Consider the following 21590-nt stretch of genomic DNA (forward strand, 5'->3'; position numbering starts at 1 on the left):
CACAGTTTTGATTAACACTGTCAGAGAAATGTGTAAATCATACTGACCTAATTTTTAGCCATAAAATAAGCAAAATATAAAAAACTGCTTTTAATATAATGACATGCATGATTACATGAACAATCTTTCAATTATTTTTAAACTATCGCCTCTGACAGTGTCAAAGAAAATCAAGTGTCAGAACAAGAGCTTTTTGTCAATCAGTGTCCTCTATTTAATCAAGAAAATAAATGTGCACGTTACAGCAGTCTTACACTCACGCACGTGCGCGCGCACACACACACACACACACACACGCACACAAAACAGTCCCTTTTATAGCTCAAGCAGCAAATACACATGATTACACATTTGTACAAGTTTGCTCTTTTGTTCCCTCTGTTGTATTAGGCAGCCCATTTTATATAGAGTACACCAGATGATCCTGAGAGAAGTTACAGACTACCATTGGAAGAAAAGACCCTGAATTAAACAGTGCAAGTGAGATGCTCATTGAGGAATGTACAATGTTCATTTTTCTCCAAATAATGAGCAAATAAAAGACTTTTTTCAATAAAATTACATTTGTGGTGTCTTACTTTCATGATTAAAAAGAAAGTTATATGCATTTTCAAAGTACAAATTGTTATTCCTTTTTATGTACCTGAGTTTCTAGGCAATACACTCTCTGTGGACACTTGATTAGGTACATCCATACGATCCAAAGTCCCCTCTCTTTATTATGTAGTGCATTTTTGCGCCACTGCAAATTGTGATCACAAGCAGATTGTTAAATTAATATGAAAATAACATTATTATCATTTAACATTTATTGCCATACAGTATAGATTTTATCGATACAGTTCTTGATCGCAGTGGATTGTGTCTACCAGGGTTGCGCAATTCTGATTGGATTGTATTTTTCATAATATAAGTGGCACTGTTTTTCATAGTTTGACTTTTCCTGCGATTTATACTCAGATGCAACTTGAATATATTAAAATTAGAGCTGAAACTGGCACCCCAAATCCCCGTTCCCCAATCGTGTGGACGACAACAAACTAATTCCGGTTGGACGAAACTTCTGTCTCTAATTATGAAAAAGTTTTATTTTTAAGTGTAAAACAATGTCTTACCTTATCGAGAGTCCTGCATCACATTTTGGCCAAAGGTAGAATCCTGCTCGGTTAATTAGCCTTTTGGTGCCGTAAATAGCAAATATTTGTTGTGGCAGATGGCACAGAAGCGATTCGTCACACATTAGTTTCCATGACTACTTCCTCCATGACTACATTTACTTGTGGCATTCGCATAGTAAAGAAGGTGACGGTAATGCACCAAAAGTACTTGTCAAATGCCTAAAGGAAGAAATGCAAGAAATAGAAGAAGATGAAGAAGTCGTCATAGCAACTAAGGGATTGGTAGTTTTGCATGCGGCTTCCGTCATTGAAAAAAATGAAATTTCTGCAATCATCTATAAAATAGTTTTAATTTGACTATTTATTTGTATTTATGTATATTATTTCAACTATTGAATAAGATGAATGAATGAAGCATTCATAAATACATTTTAACTAACCAATCCTTGGGGGGGGGGGGGGGGGGGACCAACTAAATTCAAGCAACACATTTACAGAACTCACAATAATGTAAATGCTTGGTGGGCTGCATTGAACAAAACAGAGCAGGCCCGATGTGCCCGCCGGGCCACAACTTGCCCACCCCTGCTACAGGTGTACCGCATGTTTTGACAGAAGAGTATGTCAAAGCTTCGTGCAGTGGGACACACATATCCCAATTTTTCAAAATGTGAGACCCCGAACATGGCAAGGAAGAAATCAGGTCGCAAAACTATTTCACCAATGTCTGTTTGTTCTTTAAAAGAAATCATCCAGAAAAGTTCATGAGAGAAACAAAGCGGTGCATGATGTCCAGAAGACAGTTATTATGAAACATGAAGGAGAGACTTTGGTGGCCTGTTCATGTTTGCGTCGTTCGTCTGCTCAGCAGGGCTGGGGCGGGAACATCTGGTCCCGAGCGGGCGTATCCCTTTCCTCCGCCCTCAATAAAGTCGTTTCTCATAACTGCAAGTGATGAAAAATGGGTGAAAATGGAAATTTTCCTCTGTGGTGAAGACATCATTTCACTCTATGTCACACAAGTGATTCCCAACCTCTGTGCCGTGGAAGATGATCCCATTTCACTTAATTGGACATAAAAATCATAATTCCTATACAACAAATAGTGTTTCTTTGTTCATCTACATATGCCAGTGATCGAAAGAGATAGCCAGGATAAATCAATGGTCTTCCAGAAGATGGCAGAAGTTATAATTTGTCTGTGTATCCATCTGTTGCTTGAATTGCTTTGCGTTTCACAAAAAAGTTAATTTAAGATGACGTCCCATGCTTGTTGCTTTCAGCACTAAACGGTTTGCTATTACCTATAGATGGCGTCAAACAACTTTTTTTTTTTGTATTAGACAAAGCTGTGGCTGGAAAATAAATTGACTCTCCCCTCAATTCAACAGACTGTAGGTGCTTGGCACCAAAGCGCCATCAGATGGTGCCAAAGTAATAATTTTTATATTTGGATGACAAAGCCTTGGCCAGAGCACATACTTAGAAAATAAGTGACTTTTTAGGCAAATAAGAGAGGGGGAAAAGCAAAACAAAAAACCATCCTGAATATATAAAAGCTTAATTCTTGTTTAGTGGTGTGCTGAGAGAAAAGACATCCCTTGGCTCAATAAATGTTGGGAAACACTGTGTATTGTATTGGTGAGTAGACCAGTGAGAAACAGGCCATGGATTGTGCAAGTAAATGGAGAAAAAGCTGCATGGGTGTACTTACATGGTACAAATGAATATCTAACATGACAGCATGAGTGAGAAGAGGAAGAGAGAAGACAGTATGATGTTTCGCGGCCATTGCATCCAACGATAGGACTGAATACGGTGAGCTCAAAACAAGGGAGGATTAGCTGGGGTCTGCCAGAACGCCACATACAGATCACGATTCAAATTGGACCACAAATGCACATCACGCAATAGCAAAGGACAACTTTACGGGCAAAAAGTTTCTAAAAATACTTACGAGTGAAGGCCATGTACTCCGCCCTCCATTTGAGCAGACATTGTTCTCTTCTCGAACTTCAATTCTCCGGAATACATCATTGATCTGAGATGGAAACAACTCTGCATCAGAGGGAGGGAGGGTGGGAGGCAGTACCTAACTTCATCCGGCAGATGATAATGTTTCCGATCGCTGACATTTAATTAAGGGGGATGTGAAATGCAAAGTGGACTTTTAAGTGCTTGCTTACAAGTTGTTGGATCTCCGGAGTGTTTGGATGCCCACGCATCAAGTGTGACATTAAATAACCAAATAAATCTTATCCACCCATTTCTGTCTGTGAGCAAGCCGTTTTGCATTTCAACCCCATTGTGACCTAACAGTGGAGCTAATTTTCATAATAACCACCCCTACACCAAGTTTCAAAGCAACACGGTAACCACAGGTGCCAGATAGCCCCCAAAGACATAAATAGACCGCATGCCTGTTCTAAATATAGCTCAGCAGTGATGGGGCATTGGGATTTCCTAGTACGGTAATTTTGAAGAAGCAGTTGGTCCCTTTTTAAAAAATTTCTTACCGTAAAATTGACAAGCTCTTAGCTCCGATATCCTGGCAACCATGTTGAATGCCTGCAATGAGGTACGGCACAAATTTCTGGATGGAGCCTTTGTCTTGGACTGAGCCCGATACACCTTGAGCCACTTTCACCTTGTCTCCCTCACTGGACACACGCAAAAAAATGAAGCAATACATGTAAATTAATAGCCTCAAGCGACAATGTTGGGAAGCAAGAAAGCAAAAGGCACTGGACCACCTTTGCTTACCTAAAGTAGCGTTTCTGACTATTGTTTTTCTCCATGGCATCCAAGGAGCCCATTCCTCTGTACTTTTTCAAACGTACCCCATCAGAAAAGAAATATTCTCCCGGAGCCTCGGTGGTCGCCGCGAGCAGTGAGCCCATCATCACTGAGCACAGAAAACAGCAGTAACAAAAATAGTCAAAACAACAACCCTCTGTATGATGACATTTACACACCACTGCAAATTACAACCAGATTTACAAACAACACGTTAAATTAAACACTCTCTTACAGTCTCGATCAAAACAGCATTGCCACCTTAATAAAGGTAGAATTCTTGTTCGGGTCCATTTTTCAATTGTGCAGGTGTACCTAATTAAATGTCTAGTAATTGCACCAATGGCTGTTTGAAAGTGCTCTATAAATACATTTGAGTTGAGTTGAGTTTAGGATGTACCCCAGTTGGGGAAAGGCTCCAGCACCTGACTGAGGACAACTGAAAATGGCAAATGTAATTTCATGTCGGCGGCACGGTGTTAGGGAGGGGCCAGCCAGGCAGCCTCCTCAGCCAGGGTGCTCTGCACCTCACACCTGAGACTCGTCAGCTCATCACCCACCTGTTGCCTATCTGCTCGTTTGGACTGGTACAAATTGACTCACAGACCATTCCCCAGTGCAAGTTCGTGCCGTCACCACGCCAGTGGACTCTGTTGCCGTCTCCTGCAGCGTTTGTTCCTTGTGTGGACATTTCCTTGTGGACTCCTCGTGCTTCTCCCTGAGTGACTTTGTGAAGACTCTTAAATAAACTACGCCAAGTGTTGGCTTCCACGATACCTGCCTGTTGTCGTGCTATTGGGGTCACATCCAAACCCTAACAGTACGAACTTGCCATGACGACCCCAGCCGACACAGACAAGTCTGGTCTCGAATTGATCGAGGATGCTCTCGCCAACCAGGTTCACCTGACCGCTACCCACACCCAGCAATTACGGGACACTTCCGTCGCCTTGCAGGACCTTCAGACTCAGATTCAGCCTGTGGTGCAGGCCTTGGCTGACCAGCAGACGGCGTTGGCGAGACAACAGGCGGAGGTTCTGCTGCAATTACAAGCCTTGACATCAGCACTCACCAACCGACCGCAGGCCTCGCCTACTCCCCATGTTTCAGCCGCAATAACTCCAGTGCTTCAAGCCCCTGTTAACGCCATAATAACCAACCCGGTTCCCCCTGAGCCCTCTCTCTCCGCTCCACGGCCATTTGATGGCAACTTCGAGACCTGCGCCACATTCATCATGCAGTGTGAGCTGGTTTTTGCCCACCAACCCAGCATGTTCTCAACTGACTCTACACGTATTGCTTACACGATGAATCGGCTCACGGGTCGAGCAGCACAGTGGGTCACCGCTTCCTGGTCCATGGGGGCCAGCTTCTGTCACGCCTACAAGGACTTTGTAACAGAATTAATGAAGGTGTTCCACCATCCCATCCGTGGTCAGGAGCCTGGCACTCGGCTAAGTAGCATCCAGCAGGGCAGCGGCAGTGTCGCTGACTACTCAGTGGAGTTTAGGCTGGCTGCTGCGGAGAGTGGCTGGAACGACCAGGCACTACGTACAACCTTCCGGAATGGCCTCAGCGACGCCGTTAAGGACCAGCTGGCCACCCGGGAGGAGCCTGCCTCCCTTGATGAACTGATCGATCTCTCTATCCGTATCGATGGACGGCTCCGAGAGAGAGGGCGTGATCGAGCATGGAGTAGATCTCTGGTCACTCCCCAGAAAGCAAGAAACTACATTCCGGTAGAGACATTGGAGAGACCCCTGGAGGCTTTCACGCTCGATGAACATAGTCTCTCCAGCGTCACTCAACGCACCTGCCCAGTTTCTCTCACCATAGCCGGTAACCATGTGGAGACACGGTGTTTTTTCAAAATTCAATCTCCCTTAGTCCCTGTGATTTTGGGCCGTTCCTGGTTCATACAACATGAGCCACACATTGCTTGGTCCTCCGGGAATATTCTGGAATGGAGCCCCTCCTGTCACGCCCATTGCCTACGAGCCGCGAATCGTACCTCGCTCCACCAGGCCCCCTGTGTCCCCCCTCCCGATCTCTCATCTGTTCCTCCCGAGTACCATGATCTCGGGGAGGTATTCAGCAAGGCTCGGGCTCAGTCTCTCCCCCCACACCGGCCTTATGACTGTGCGATCGACCTACGTCCCGGGGCTACCCTCCCTAGCAGTCGTCTGTATAGTCTTTCTCTCCCAGAGAAGGCTGCGATGGACAAATATATTTCGGAGTCGTTGGCGGCAGGGCTCATTCGGTCCTCATCCTCCCAGGTGGCAGCTGGCTTCTTTTTTGTGAAGAAGGATGGTGGCCTCCGACCCTGCATCGACTATCGCCAATTGAACGACATAACTATCAAGAACAAGTACCCCCTACCACTTATGAACTCCACCCTCGAGCCTCTCCCTCGGGCTACTGTTTTCACTAAGCTGGATCTCAGAAACGCCTATCATCTTGTCCGGATCCGGAAGGGGGACGAGTGGAAGACCGCATTTAAGACTCCCCGTGGCCATTATGAGTACCTGGTAATGCCGTTCGGCCTCACCAACGCTCCTGCGGTATTCCAGGCACTCATGAATGACGTACTCCGCAACATGCTTGACCGGTTTGTTGTGGTCTACCTTGATGACATTCTCATCTTCTCCAGCTCTCTAGAGGAGCGTGTGCAACACGTGCGGCAGGTTCTCAAGCGGCTCCTTTGTAACCGGCTCTTTGTCAAGGCTGAGAAATGCCAGTTCCATTCAGACTCTATTGAGTACCTTGGTTTCATCCTGGAAGGTGGCAGGACGCGAGCAGATCCTCGTAAGATCCAGGCGGTAGTGGACTGGCCTGATCCCACATCTCGGAAGGAACTACAGAGCTTCCTAGGGTTTGCTAATTTCTACAGGAGGTTTATCCGTCACTACAGCAGCTTGGCCGAACCCCTCACCAGTTTAACCTCCCGGTCCAAACCGTTTGTTTGGTCCCCTGCAGCTCGCTCCGCCTTCCAGTTGCTCAAGGAGAGGTTCACCAGTGCCCCCGTTCTTCTCCATCCTGACCCCAAAAGACAGTTCATTGTGGAAGTGGATGCCTCCGACACCGGGGTGGGGGCTGTGCTCTCTCTACGGTCGGAGACTGACCAAAAGGTTCACCCCTGTGCGTTCTACTGAGGTGAACTATGACATTGGGGACCGTGAGTTGCTGGCGGTGGTGGCTGCTTTGGGGGAGTGGCGCCACTGGCTGGAGGGAGCAGAGCAGCCATTTACCATCTGGACAGACCATAAGAACCTGACATTTATCCGGGCTACCAAGTGCCTCAACAGTCGACAGGCGCGGTGGGCCAACTTCCTCAGTCGGTTCGACTTTACACTTACCTATCATCCTGGTTCTCGCAACTCTAAGGCAGACGCCCTTTCCCGACAACACCCACAGGAGCCTGCTACAGAGGAACCCCTCCCTGAGACAAGGGTGATAGGCATGGTAACTATGCACCTGGAGGCTGCTGTCAAGCGTGCTTTACGCTCTCATCCTGATCCAAGCGACGCCCCTCCTCACCGTCTGTTTGTTCCGAACATTGTTCGCTCTCGGGTACTCCAGTGGGGCCATGCTAGCCGGTTTGCTTGCCACCCAGGTGTCCATCGTACCTACACCTTCCTGGCTCGGAGGTTCTGGTGGGCCACCATGAGGAGAGATGTTAAGAGATTTGTCACGGCCTGCACTGTCTGCGCTCGCAGCAAGGCTTCCCACCAGGCACCTGCAGGTCTGCTGCAGCCACTTCCTACGCCCAGTCGGCCCTGGTCCCATGTGTCAGTGGACTTTGTGTCTGGACTTCCCCTTCTGAAGGTAACACTGTGATCCTAACGGTGGTGGACCATTTCAGCAAGGGAGTTCACCTGGTGGCCCTGCCTAAACTACCGTCGGCCTCCGAAACTGTGGAGCTAGCTCCTCATGGCCCATGTGTTCCGCCTGCATGGTCTTCCCAAGGATGTTGTCTCGGATCGAGGACCCCAATTCGTCTCCCGTGTATGGCAGGCATTTTGCAAGGGGTTAGGGGCTTCTGTTAGTCTCTCCTCAGGATATCATCCCCAGACTAACGGACAGACTGAGAGGATGAACCAGAGCGTGGAGTCCGCCCTTCGTTGTGTGGCCGCGAATAAGCCTGCCTCCTGGAGCCGGTTTCTTCCCTGGGTTGAATATGCTATCAACTCCCTGGTCTGCTCCACCACCGGCTTCTCACCCTTCGAGGTATCTCTGGGGTACCAGCCACCCATCTTCTCTGTACAGGAGTCTAAAGTGGCAGTTCCTTCGGTGCAGAACCACCTGGATCGCTGTCGCCTTGTCTGGGAGGTCACCCGATTCGCTCTGCTCCGTGCGACGGAACGTGCCAGTCGTGGTGCCAACCATCGTCGTTGTTCAGCACCGGCTTACCGACCTGGGCAGAAGGTGTGGCTGTTATCCAAGGATCTTCCTCTTCAGTCGGGTGACAAAAAACTCAACCCCTGGTTTGTTGGGCCCTATGTGATCCAGAAGGTGCTCGGTCCTGCAGCAGTGCATCTGAATCCTGTTTTTCATGTGTCTCGGGTTAAACCTGTGTCTGTCGACCCCTGTTACCTCAGACCCCGGCCCCGCCTCCCCCCAAGTTTGTGGACGGGCACCCCCAGTGGAAGGTCCGTGAACTGCTGGATGTCCGGCGCCGGGGTCGTGGATTCCAGTATCTGGTTGACTGGGAGGGCTACGGCGTGGAGGATCGGAGCTGGGTCTCTTCCCGGCTCATTATGGACCCTGCCCTGATCACTGAGTTTCATCGCGCCCATCCTGGCAGGTCGCCGGGTGGCTCCCGTAGGGGAGGGGGTACTGTTAGGGAGGGGCCAGCCAGGCAGCCTCCTCAGCCAGGGTGCTCTGCACCTCACACCTGAGACTCGTCAGCTCATCACCCACCTGTTGCCTATCTGCTCGTTTGGACTGGTACAAATTGACTCGCAGACCATTCCCCAGTGCAAGTTCGTGCCGTCACAACGCCAGTGGACTCTGTTGCTGTCTCCTGCAGCTTTTGTTCCTTGTGTGGACATTTCCTTGTGGACTCCTCGTGCTTCTCCCTGAGTGACTTTGTGAAGACTCTTAAATAAACTACGCCAAGTGTTGACTTCCACGATACCTGTCTGTTGTCGTGCTATTGGGGTCACATCCAAACCCTAACACACGGTGGTCGACTGGTCAGCACGTCCACCTCACAATGCAGAGGTCGTGGGTACGATTCCGGCCCCGCCCTTCCTGTGTGGAGTTTGCATGTACTCCCCGTGCCCACGTAGGTTTTCTCCAAGTACTCTGGTTTCCTCCCACATTCCAAAAACATGCACCGCAGTTTAATTGACCACTCTAAATTGTCCCAAAGTGTGATTGTGAGCACGAATGGTTCTATGTCTGTGTGTGTCCTGTGATTGGCTGGCAAACGGTTCAGGGGTCTACTCCCCGAAGACAGCTGGGATAGGCTCCAATATGCCTGCAACACTCGTGAGGATCAGCGGATCAGATAATGGATGGATGGATAAATTTTATGTCTCACCCGTCGATGCTCCCAGAGCCAGTGCTTTGACCACATGCCCGACGGTCTGAATGCCCCCGTCAGCAATTACAGGCACACCAAAACGGCGGGCGTACTCTGCAACCTTGTACACAGATGTGCCTTGGGGCCGCCCGCATGCCATCACTGTGAAGCCAAAAATAAAATAGCAATCAATGTTTCAAAAACATGCCCTGCCATTAAAATCTGTCATCTCTGATTTTTTTTAAATGAGTAAAAAAAAACAAAACGTCAAACTGAAAGTGTCCCTACCCCACCCCGCCCTCCCATTTCATTTTATTTTGTTAGTGGTCTGTGAACACATCTCGTGTGAGGTGCAGCAAGTTTCTCTATCAAGTGTGGACGACAAAGGGTGAGTTTATTGAAATCAACCACATGTGTTAAGTACTTTGTGTGGCAATATGTGTTGTCAATTCAGTTTGTACTAGCCCGTTATTCAAACGAGTATGCTAGCCCATACTATTGCTGATCCCCATTAGAAGGTGATTTGTTTATACTGAATAACTGAACTACTGAGTGCAGTCATTTATGTAACATGGGTTTATGGTTGTGTACATTTTGGATGCATGGCGTTGATGCTTTGCTGATTAATAATTTTCTATGTTGTTATCGACCACATGAAAAAAATCTGTCCAAATGGAGACCCTGTCTGTGTCCACTTGAGCAGACACCTCTGTACAATGCTACTCTGAATATCGAAACTCCCGGTGATACCATACAACCTCTTTTTCTTGATCCTCTCTGTTTTAACCCAAGATGAATAAAATGGTTCCATGATTTACAATTATTTTTTTAGGCTTGAGAAGCAAAGCACGAAGAATCTTGGAATATGTGTGTGAAGTAGTGTGAAGTGTGTATCCTCCAAAAAACAGCCACTTGAAGGCCCAAATTGTGGGCTGCATTTGAAAAAGTTTTCAATTTGGAATAGCATTATGATGTTATCAGCCTCTAAAGGCAACCTTTGACTTGGAGACAACTTTTGTCTTAATTGTGAATGACTAAGTCAACCCCACATTTGCCATTGCCGGAACACAACTGCAAACGAGTGAATGTTTGTTCATGAACGCATTACACACTATCATTTACCTTCCTGGGTGATGCAGATGGAGCCGCAGCCCATGCCCACCCTGAGGGCATCCACACCGGCATCAATGAGGTTTTTAGCCTGAGCAGCTGTTACCACTAAAAAGAGACAACCATGCAAAGAAGTGATGACAACGCTCTGTCATGGAAGATCTCGCAGTTTAAAAAAAAGCTCACCATTTCCTCCAACCACCTGGAGTTCGGAATACTTCTGCTTGATGTAGTTGATCATGTTGATTTGGTAAACTGAGTTACCCTGGGAGGAGTCCTAGTAAGAAAAAATGTTTAATGGTAGGGTGAGTCAGGTTTAAGCCTTTCATGGACCAATTATGAAAACCTATAACCCGCTAACATGATAAGCTGTCCACTGTAATAACCGCTGTCCCTTAAAGGGTTAAAGTAGCGTTTGTCAAAGTGTGGTCTCTGAGAAACATCAAGTGGTTCAACTGAATTTTGTAATATTTTAAAGGAAACATGATTAAAACAGTTCCTGAGTGTTGCCAATAACCTGAAAAAAAAATTGAGAAACGCTGGTTGAAAAGAATTTCTTATGTACTGCTTGTTATTTGCTGTACAAACTTGAGTTTGATCATGGTGCTGTGGAAACTCACCAGGACCACCACATCCACCCCCGCCTGCATGAGGAGGTCCAGTCTGTACTTGTCATCGTCCCTGGTGCCGATCGCTGCCCCGCACAGCAGCTGCTTGCGGGAGTCCTTGGAGGCCAGAGGGTAGTCTCTATTCTTCTTCAAGTCAGTCCTGGCGATGATGGCCACCAGCTCATCACTGTCGTTGACAATTGGAAGCTTACCTAAAAATGTCACAAAAGATGTGCGTTTTGGGGTTCAAGCATTGATGACGTTATTGTGCTTCTCCAATAGCCCATGTTTACCTTTTTTGCTCCGTTGAAGAATGTCATTGGCCTCCTTTAGTGTGACACCAGCCGGTGCGACAACGAGATCCTCCCTTTTTGTCATTGCCTATAAAAATAGGTCAGGCTGAATCTAAATGTCACATATTTACCATTTCTATGATCTCAATATGATAAAAGGAATAAATACCTCCTCTAGGGGTCTGTCGTGGTCCTTCTCAGACAGGAAGTCAATGTCTCTTGAGGTCACGATGCCGACCAGCTTGCTTCCCATCTTGCCGGTCTCTGTAACAGGGATCCCAGAGAAACCGTGGCGGATCTTGGCCTCGAACACGTCGCCTACTGTGTGTCGGGGGCTCATTACTACGGGGTCCGTGATGAAGCCCTGCTCAAATTTCTGACAAGAACAAAATATGCCAGAGCAAAGCATCAGTTGGTTTTAAGTGTGGCTTCACAGAGTCACTTTTTAAAAACGCTTTCACATTTGCACCCTTCTTTTCCGTCTTGCGAAATTGGTTTTGGTTTGGTTTGGTTTGTTTATTGAACATAAAACATATATACAGTAATAATTTGACAGAAAATAAGGTAGATAAAAAAAGAAAGAAATCAATCTTCATACAACACAGTTATTATGTTCAAGGGAGTAGGAAGAAGTAAAAAACTTATCTAGTCCTACCCCGTTATGTGATTGTATCTAATAAATCATTTTTATATCAATCAGAAAAGAAAAAAGTAAGAAGAAAGAAGTCTCCATTAAGGCTCATACTTTACCCTTAACCGTGATATTTTTACAACTTTTGGTTTGTATCGGGATTATATACTTCCACACCCTGACACTCTTGTGTCAATTTTCTCTTGTATTCATAATGGATATTTATATACCTTTCTCTATTTATCAACTTAGTTCTGATTTATCATTATATTTAATGTTTTGAATTTATCATTTTAACTCTGATTGATGTAGGTTGTTTGTACTATTTTTTTGAATTTGTTTTTGAACTCAGCAAGCGATTTACTCATTTTCAGGTCCGTTTCGAGATTATTCCACAGATTAACGCCTTTGATAGATACACTTCTTTGCTTGATGTTTGTTCTTGTTTTGAGTTTTTTGAATAAGTTGGTACCTCTTAAATCATAGCTGCTTTCTCGAATTTCGAAAAACTTCGAAATGGTTTATAAAGGAGAGGATTTGGTACAGACAAAACCAAAATAGAAAAGTTAACAAGCAGAAAAGGGACTCCGTCTTCTTTGCATTCATATTGAAAGTCAATTCCATCGGGTTAGCGTTCGTACTTGCCCTCCAAAAGGATCCAGTTCCTTCTTTGGGGCCTTAGTGAAACTAATGGCAATACCAAGTGTCAAATCTTGAGCACTTTGTGTTCACATTTCATAGGTTAAGTCAACTGTACAAGGACTTGAATAAAACCTGTCGCTCCACTAGGGTTTGAGTTTGTTTGAAGCATTTTCAGGCTTATTATTCAATCTCATTCCATACGTATATTTCACTTTTTCAGGGTCAAATCAGTTCATTGCTCTATTTCTACCGGATTTTCTTTCGTTTCATACAATAACAAGCCCAAGAGAACTGAAATACATCTCAACCAACCACATGGGAGAAAAGTTGGTGTTCACACGAGACCAAACTAACCACACCAATGCAGAAAACTCACTAGAATTTTAAACAGACTGTGTGCTACACAATACATTTCATAAAGTACATTTTACTCTAAAAAGACTATATTTGGTCCTAGTCTAAACGGAGTAAAATTTAAACTATTCAGAGTAAATTTTACACAGAAAAAAAAGCATGGTCATCTCCCAACCTTAAGATTGTGGGTTAATTCCTCATCCCTTGAGTGACAGTTTTTTTAACAACATAAACTAATATTATGCAAGTAAAAGTTACTCAAAACCTCTCCTTGTAAAATTTACTTTAGACTATTTAGACTTACACCAAATATTGACTTTTTAGAGGAAAATGTGCTCTATGAATTGTACTGTGTAGTATGAAAGAACCCTGGAGGTTTGGACGTGCTAAAAGGATCAAGGCCATGTTCATTTTCATCCATCCATCCATCCATCCATTTTCTGAACCGCTCTATCCTCACAAGAGTCACAGGGGGTGCCAGAGCCTGTCCCAGCTGTCTTTGGGCAGTAGGCAGGGGACACCCTGAACCAGTTGCCAGCCAATCGCAGGGCACACAAACAAGAACAACCATCTGCACTCACACTCACACAGAGGGACAATTTTGAGTGTTCAATCAGCCTGCCATGCATATTTTTGGAATGTGGGAGGAAACCAGAGTACCCGGAGAAAACCCACGCATGCCCGGGAAGAACAAGCAAACTCCACACAGGAAGGCCGGAGCCGGGATTGAACCCACAACCTCTGCACTGTGAGCGCTAACCACTGGACCACTGGGCCGTCCTATGCTCATTTCAGTCAGTTACATTTTTTATTTTTTAGGGGGATGTGTGATAACATGCTGAAATTATAATTTGAGTTGCAGCATCACTTCATGGCTTCATATCTTACCTTGACTTTGCGCACCTCATTGGCCTGGAACTCAGCCGTACAGTTATGATGAATGATTCCAATCCCACCCATCAACTGCAACCGGTCAAACAGACACAGCAGATACTATTTTTAGTTTGAGGAAATCAGAGGATAAACTAGATGAAAAACAAAAAAACATGCCACATGAGCATCAAGCTGCACTCACTGCCATAGCGATGGCCATGGATGACTCTGTGACTGTATCCATGGGAGACGAAATGAGAGACGTCTTCAGTGTGATCTTCCGTGTTAATGCAGAGGTTAGGTCCTATCAAAAAACGTAACGCAAGTGATGCAGTACCATATGAGGTTGTCACACGAAAGTGATTGTATTGTCACAAAAGTGTGTGAATTGATGCTTAGCAATTTGCAACATGCACAGACCACATCGCAGAGGTGCATCTGCAACACATCTGTGAATCAAATGTGTTTCGTTGTTTCAAACCCCAGACCATTAGAGAGCAAAGTCATTTGCCTGAGGTCGGGTGACACAGGTGTGTGATTGTAGCAAGCACCTGCTCTCAGACAAACAACTCATGTGACCCCGCACATGAAAACAATGTAAATTCCCAACAGAGTTGGCAAAGGTGAAAACAAGGAGATGCTCATAAGCAAGCGATAGCGCCGATGCGGATTGTGTGTGGTGAGACTGTTAATGGTCAACTTTTCACAAAATGAACCGTGGTCCATGGTTGTTGATACTCACCACCTCCTCTGAAGTAAAATCGATGAAACCAGGCAGAATCAAGAAGTCACTGAGAAGGGAGACAAAATCTATAAGCATCGAATTGGAATGATGCATCATGTGTGTAAAACATTACAACATGGGAAAAGGGCTTTACTGAGAACAAACTGTTGTGTGTTTTGAGCACTGGCCCGGGGCCAGATCCGGCCCGCCACGTCATTTTATGTGCACTGCGAAAGCAAATCATGTGTGTCAACTTGCATGGTCCTTGCTAAAATCTGTACCGAAATGTCAAATAATCATGTGTAATAAATGACATTGAGATCCTGTAATAATTTTGTTACCGTATTTACACTCACTTGAGCAATAATTGAACAAACTACTAGAGCTGACTGATTTCAAAACTAGTAATCCATTAATCTCTTGTGTGTAGGTAATATTACGATGATGTAATGAAACATTTTTGTGCTTTCACTGTCATAACCAGCCTGAGAGGGAAGATGTAACTCCAAAGTGGCCAGCGACAAAAATGAGTTTGACACCCCATGTCTGGAGTGTATTCCTCATATTTAAACGTGATATTATATTTAAAAAAACTGAGTAAATCTTCTGTGGTTTGCCTGTTTTTGCCTATGAACGAGCGATTCACAGCCGCAGTTTTTCAAATATATACCAAGTGCATGCTCATTTGTTTTTCTTTATTTATAACGCATGAGCATAGTTGTTGGCCTGCTCTGTGTGTGGTGTCGAGATTCTGTTTTGAATTGGCTGCATATACATTAAATAACTTGTGGGTGTGTTTTTTTTTTTCACAGAAGAAACCGAGACCTTTTATCAAGACACCTAGGAACTGATTAAACTGTGAAAAGACTCATTTAAGGCCAGCAAGGGTAAGATTCCTTTTCCATATAAATTCTCTCTCATTTAAAACATTAATCTTCCAATCCAAATGGATATATTCTGTTCTGAATGTATCCGCCTGACAGTGATAAACCCTGCAAACACCCGTAAAGGAAACGAGCGACACTATTATCGCACACGCACACACATGCATGCTTTTAACATCTACTCAGCACTCAGTCATCCTTGAAAGTATGCGACTCAAAATAATCCTCCATATAAAACCCGTGCAGATATGTTATCGCTGACAAGATTATACACAGTTAATGGAAGACAACGCATAACTCTGTGCACTTGGCTTGCACTTTCTGTGTCAGCTGGGGAAATGTAGGTTGTACACACGGCTGACTTGTTGGCATCCCTTACTTGTACGTCAGCCCGTCACCGATGGCAAAGAGCTGTTGTGCTGTCAGGCCATCCTCGGGAACGTAGCCTGTGCCTCCGCTGATCAAGTAGTCGGCCATGCTGAAGTAAGAAACACACACAGGCTCAGAATTCATAAAACAGACCTTTTTATGACATTTGTGAACAAAAGGCAAGAGGTTACTTCCTCAGAGCAGAAAAGTATCCAACTACCACTGAAATGAACTGAAATAATGACAATTTCTTGTTTTCTAATTTTGCAAAATACAAAAGCTAGCCTATTATCCATTTCAACATGGAAAGCATGTCCGTGCCATTTTTCCGAGCAACCGAAAGTCTAATTAACTAGCGCCTCAATGATCATGTTCACTATGAGTGAGTTTTCACGATGTCGATTTTTAAATCAACTTGCCTATTAAAATTTCCCACTCACGTTTCATCTCCCTTGAAAGCAATTTACCTCAGCAAATATGTTTTACATACAAATGGTACTGCATGCAATTTTATTAGTAGTTAAGCCTTCCCTTAAAATTTGACTTTCTGTCCTGGGTAAGTAAATTGCATGAAAATATGTGACTTGAGAAAGTATTTTTAGCCTATTTTGAAAGTGACAGTGGTTGATTGCATATTTTTTACTACCACCGCCCAGTGTGTAAGCGCAAAAGCAATTGATTGTGTAGATCACAGGTGTCGAACTCAAGGCCCGGGGGGCCAGATCTGGCCAGCTATGCCATTTTATGTGGCCCGTGAAAGTAAATCAAACATGTCAACTTCCATGATGCTTGCTAAAATCTCGACTAAAATTGAAATTTTGTAATAAATACGAGACATAAGTGAAGCATTTTCTTGTCCCCAAACCCCTCATTACAGTAACAGTAAACAATAGTTGATTAACCGTTATTATTTACTTTTTTTATGTGGTTTCAGTAATAACGGCCTTCCAAGGGAAAGTAAAGTTAAGTAAAATGTGGGCCACGTCAAAAATGTGTTTGACACCCCTAGTGTCGATTAAAATATTCCAGGAAACTTTACATTTGGCTGCAAATCAAAATATTAAATGTGGAGAGGGGCCCATCTTATTTTTTCATTTTTGTTTCCATCCGTCCATTTGCTACATTGTATTATGTGCAGGAGGGTAGCATACTCTAACTGTAGAGATCAGGCCTACAGGCAGTCACAGCAAATCTGTCACACTGATGCCGATTTTTCCACTTTGTCGACACTATTTCAGTTTTGTGTGAGTACATAATAAAGAATGTATCTTTATTAAAAGCAGAAGCGTTCTTCATTGCAGGCATAGTCAATTAATGATTGCAAGCATAAGCGTTCTTCTTTGCAAGCATAATCAATTTATCATGTCAGGCATAATCAAATGTATGATGACTAAAAATAATCAATCCAACAATCATATTCCGGAGAAAAATAGTCGAAAATAAAGTGACTGGTGTATGACTCTCCAGTCTTGTTTGTCTCTCTTGAGTTCCTTTTCTTGCTCACATGCTTGTGCCAGACCCTCCTTCGAATCCTCACATGATATGCTAAAGGAATCTGTTCAGGTCAATGGAAACTCCTTCGACACACTTAAGACAGAAAGCTCAGCAGGGTAAGAGGATTTAAGTGCGTGATAAACCGACTTGTGAATTTGCAGCGCAAACAAACCAAGGGAAAAGTTCAGTGTTTCATCAGTGTTGGGATCATCAATATAAAAACTGAGGCTCAGAGGGGATCGAGCCTTTTCTGTTGCTGGTCCCTCTCTCTGGAATGACCTCCTACTGAACATTCGGCAAGACTCCTCGCTGCCCATCTTCAAAACCCTCCTCAAAACTCACTTGTATTCTTTGGCATTCGACTCGGCATGACTTAGATTTGTTCTTGGTTTGACTGTTCGGTGCTTTCTACCGTCTTTATTACCTATTTGTTTTACTTTTTATTGTATATGTTAAATTGTTCCATGTACAGCACTTTGTATGCAGCGATGGCTGTTTGAAAGTGCTCTATAAATACAGTTGAGTTGAGTTGAGATAATTGGTTGGCAGAAAAACATGTGGACAAACCTTTACACTCCCGTTGACGATGGAGAATTTGGAGTCTTCAATTAAGATGACATGCCGGTTTTGAGGAATTTGGGAGGAAGCCAGCAGAAAAACAATGCGAGCCTCAAAAGTTGGATTATTTGCAACGTCAGAACTGTGAGGTGGATGTGCTAACCCCTAGGTCACCGTGCTGCCCGTGGCAATACCATCCGCTCATTTCCTATCGTGCTTATGCTCATTAGAGTCATCACTGATCTGGAGTCTATCCCATCTGATTTTGGATGAGAGATGGGGGACAACCTGGATTGGTTACCTGTCAATCACAATGCACAAAAACAACGATTCACACTGACACATATGGGCAATTTAGAGTCCTCAGTTAACCTACCAGACATTTTTGGGGGGAATGTGGGAGGAAGCCGGAAACATTTGTAACAAGCTCCAAATAAAAGTCCAGGGTTCAAACCTTGAGCCTTTGACTGTGAGGCAGTGGTGCTGTCCACATGCTCAACCATTCTGGTTCGGGCTATGTTTGTATACATGTGACTGTTTGGGTCTCAGAGAGGAAGTAGAGGTCTACTTCCAGATGAAAGAGTTGCTTTACGTCTCAGTGCAAAGTGATGTTCAGGTCAGTCAGTGCAGGCTGACAAACAGACTAACCTCTCTGGTTCATACCCGGCTTGAATACGTGTGGCGCTGTACCGCTGCGCGGCCGTCTCGTGCCCGTGGCTGTGCGTCGTGGAGTGGGCGTAGGTGCTGTACTGGTGGGGGTGCTCCCCATCTCTGCTGGTTCGGCGAGGGCGTGCCGGTTCCATGTCCCCCACAATCCTCCTGTAGTCAATCTGGTAGTTGTCCCTCTCCCCCTCCCCGAAGCGTTCAAAATTATGACCCTCCATCTCAAGGAAATCCAGGCCTACGACAGTTCTAGGATCGTCGGCTCCCAAACAATATCGCCCTTCTGCAATTAGAAGCACGCGTTCATAGCCAGCGCTTGGAGTGCATGTTCACACAAACACCTTTCAGACACACCTGACATGGCCAGAAGCTGTCCTGTCATCTGTTTCGCCGCCATCACAGCAAGACCTCAATGAAAAAGTGATCTTTCTAACTTCAAGCGTCAAGTAAGGTTGTATAAAAAAAATAAAGCAGCAGCAGCCCAGTAGTACTCCAGTCTCTCAGAGATCATCCTTTGAACTTCTCGGGAAGTCTTTTCAGTTGTTTGTGATCAAGGTGCACATATTTATTTCCCTGTAAGGTCCCTGCGGCATGAGCAGCAGCTGAGCATGGGAGTCAACTCTTAGGCGGCAGGAGACCTGTCCTCCCTTGAGGTCCTCCCCGCCCAACCACAGAAATCGGTGCTGATTGGTTCTTCCTGAGGTTATTCCAACACACAAGCTTGTTGCGACTGTTCTCCTAGAGCCAGCGGAGCTTAAGTCTGTTTCTGACAGTAGCGGACGTCACTCTGCCTCAAAAGAGGATTGGGAACGTTAATACAGGATGGGATGGAGCGAGGTGGGTGTGTAGGCTTGAGCGAGGCGGTTGGACTGAGGGAGAGAGTGCAAAAGAGAGCGGTCAAGAAGAAACTTGAAATCTCCTGGGGATTAGCCTGGTGTGAATGCGCATTTTTATGCCAAGCTCAAGGAGACAAATCTGTGAATGAGTCCGAGGTCAAATCGCGCAGTGATGTTTGCAAGCGAGCCCTCATTGTAGTTGAGGCAGAAAGTGGCACGATTGAGACTTGTGACTATTTTGTTAAGTAGAGCAGAGTTGTCACTTGATTTAAGAAATTTCTGTCAAAACTGTGTTGTTTGTTTGTCTTTTTCTCATACTTCTTCACTATCCAAAATGTCTCTTTTATTGTCATAACCTCACTGTTTATGAGGGTCATCAATGCAGTTGAACATAAAAGCAAAACAAGCAGATACATTTGCGTTGCCCCGGGTGGCCTAGACACCATCATCTGCAGGTGACTGACTGACTGCTTGTGACAGCTACCCAGGGATTGAACCGGAAAAGCCTCTTACTCTTAGTCGCTCTCTCTCTCTTTCCCTCGCTCTTCCTCTCACTTTCCCTCTGTTCTCCTTTGATGATAATAACATCGATTACAATCAATGTCTGGCATGTTTGTAGCTGATGAGTGTGGCACAACTCTGATGCTTTTTGAAGTAATTGGAAATTCAACATTTTAACACGACAAACTGGTTGACGGGTGACACTCTGAACTGGTTGGGTGCCAGTCAATTGCAGGGCCCACATAGACAAGCAACAATACACACTCACACCTAGGGACAATATAGAGTGTTCCATTAACCTGCCATGCATGTTTTTGGAATGTGGGAGGTAACCGGAGTACCCGCAGAAAACCCATGCAGATACGGGGAGAACATGCAAACCCCACAAAGGAAGGAATCGGACCCTTGACCTCTGTACTGTGAGGCGGACGTGCTAAATAGTCACCCACCGTTCCGCCCTTCAAGCCTACAGTAGTTAATTAGATTTGGTATTTAGTGACAATGATAAACTCTTATGTGATATCCTTTACTTCTACCTACCGACTCTCCATACTCACCGAAATGTATGTTTAAGGGCTAATAACGCCACATATTACTGTAATATTTTTCATGCAGGCACTTGGGACAACAAAAGAACAAAAACAAAAAAAGTCATGACACATATTTATGCTATTTTGATCCGTTTTACTTTAATGGCTGGATTTCTGGTGAGTAAAACTACCTCAGTTAATTACAGTCTTGTAGTAACCATAATGGCGTCAGAGATGGTGATAGCAAGTGGATATGTGTTAAACATAAACAATAACGTTAGCCTGCTGTTTAAAGGATTGATGGAATTTGGTAAGAGTACCTTCTGTCGGCTGCTCATGTACTGAGTGACACAACATATAATTTATATGGCATAATAAAGAAACGTATTTAAAATATGTTTCTTTATTTTGCTGTGGAAATAATGGATTAAAATAAACAAAACAAACAAAGAAACAAAGAAACAAAAAAAAAACCCATTCATGCCTGGAAGACAACTGTGCCAACTAACTCCACAGAGCCTACATATTCCGCCCTCCCAAAATGGACACTTGCTCAGCGCTACCATCCCCTGTTGAATTCAGGTACAGCATCTAAAACATTTTTATTTGAACTGATCTACTACAGATTTTAAGTGTAAAAGAACCATGTTCTGGTGGCCCTGTATGTTCATGACATAATACAATAAGTTGCAATGATTATTTAAAATTTTGCGTCTTTACTTTACTATTTGGCCTTTAAGAAAAGATTGTTTTTGGTGTATGGTAGGTTATTTTTTTTCTGCATGTTTTTTTCCCCCCAAGAATTCTTTTCCTCCTATAAAATCGAACTGAGTATTTAACATCTGTCTTTTTCTGGGCTGTATATCTTAAACCCAAAAAGTGTGCGCTGTGCATTAAAACCGGCAATGACGATTGACCCTTTTAAGCGGTCAAAGTGTTTCATCTTAAATCATAAAAAAGAAACAGCGTATTGATTTCATCATATTGTTTTACTCTGAATTTGTAGGCCTGCATCAGTAAATTTTGGGGCCTCTGTTAATGTCAAACTCTGTATATAATGCACATAAAATAATCATTTG

General features: G+C 44.4%; 1 protein-coding gene across 2 annotated transcripts; it reads right to left on the minus strand.

Moving 5' to 3' along the window:
* Positions 1-513: 513 nt before the first annotated feature.
* LOC147206075 (inosine-5'-monophosphate dehydrogenase 1a) lies at positions 514-19397 on the minus strand. Of its 2 annotated transcripts, none has more exons than XM_086109243.1 (17): positions 18999-19397; positions 18645-18927; positions 15940-16038; positions 14695-14743; positions 14155-14256; positions 13968-14042; positions 11622-11828; positions 11453-11540; positions 11172-11371; positions 10738-10828; positions 10564-10659; positions 9460-9603; positions 3882-4023; positions 3635-3778; positions 3076-3159; positions 2833-2849; positions 514-2063 (listed from the first exon to the last, which is right to left on the minus strand). In XM_086109243.1, exons 1-17 carry the CDS (start codon positions 19039-19041, stop codon positions 1960-1962), a joined length of 1968 nt encoding a protein of 655 aa, XP_085965369.1. In that variant the 5' UTR covers positions 19042-19397; the 3' UTR covers positions 514-1959. The 2 variants fall into 2 exon arrangements, with proteins under 2 accessions (XP_085965369.1, XP_085965368.1); XM_086109242.1 differs by having other exon boundaries at positions 18630-18927.
* Between the last annotated feature and the right edge of the window lie 2193 nt (positions 19398-21590).

This window comes from Hippocampus guttulatus, chromosome 4 (genome assembly GCF_054856545.1).
Source record: "Hippocampus guttulatus isolate MCC_2025c chromosome 4, RoL_Hgut_1.0, whole genome shotgun sequence".
NCBI classification, from domain to species: Eukaryota; Metazoa; Chordata; class Actinopteri; order Syngnathiformes; family Syngnathidae; genus Hippocampus; species Hippocampus guttulatus.

What these genes read in the sequence shown, in the direction of transcription:
- LOC147206075 (XM_086109242.1), bottom strand. Translation starts at nt 19,041, where the DNA reads ATGGCGGCGAAACAGATGACAGGACAGCTTCTGGCCATGTCAG. An exon ending in GCCGGGTATGAACCAGAGAG is followed by an intron (nt 16,039 to 18,629) that starts GTTAGTCTGTTT and finishes TTCTTACTTCAG; the next exon opens with CATGGCCGACTACTTGATCA. An exon ending in CCAGGTGGTTGGAGGAAATG is followed by an intron (nt 10,660 to 10,737) that starts GTGAGCTTTTTT and finishes GTCTCTTTTTAG; the next exon opens with TGGTAACAGCTGCTCAGGCT.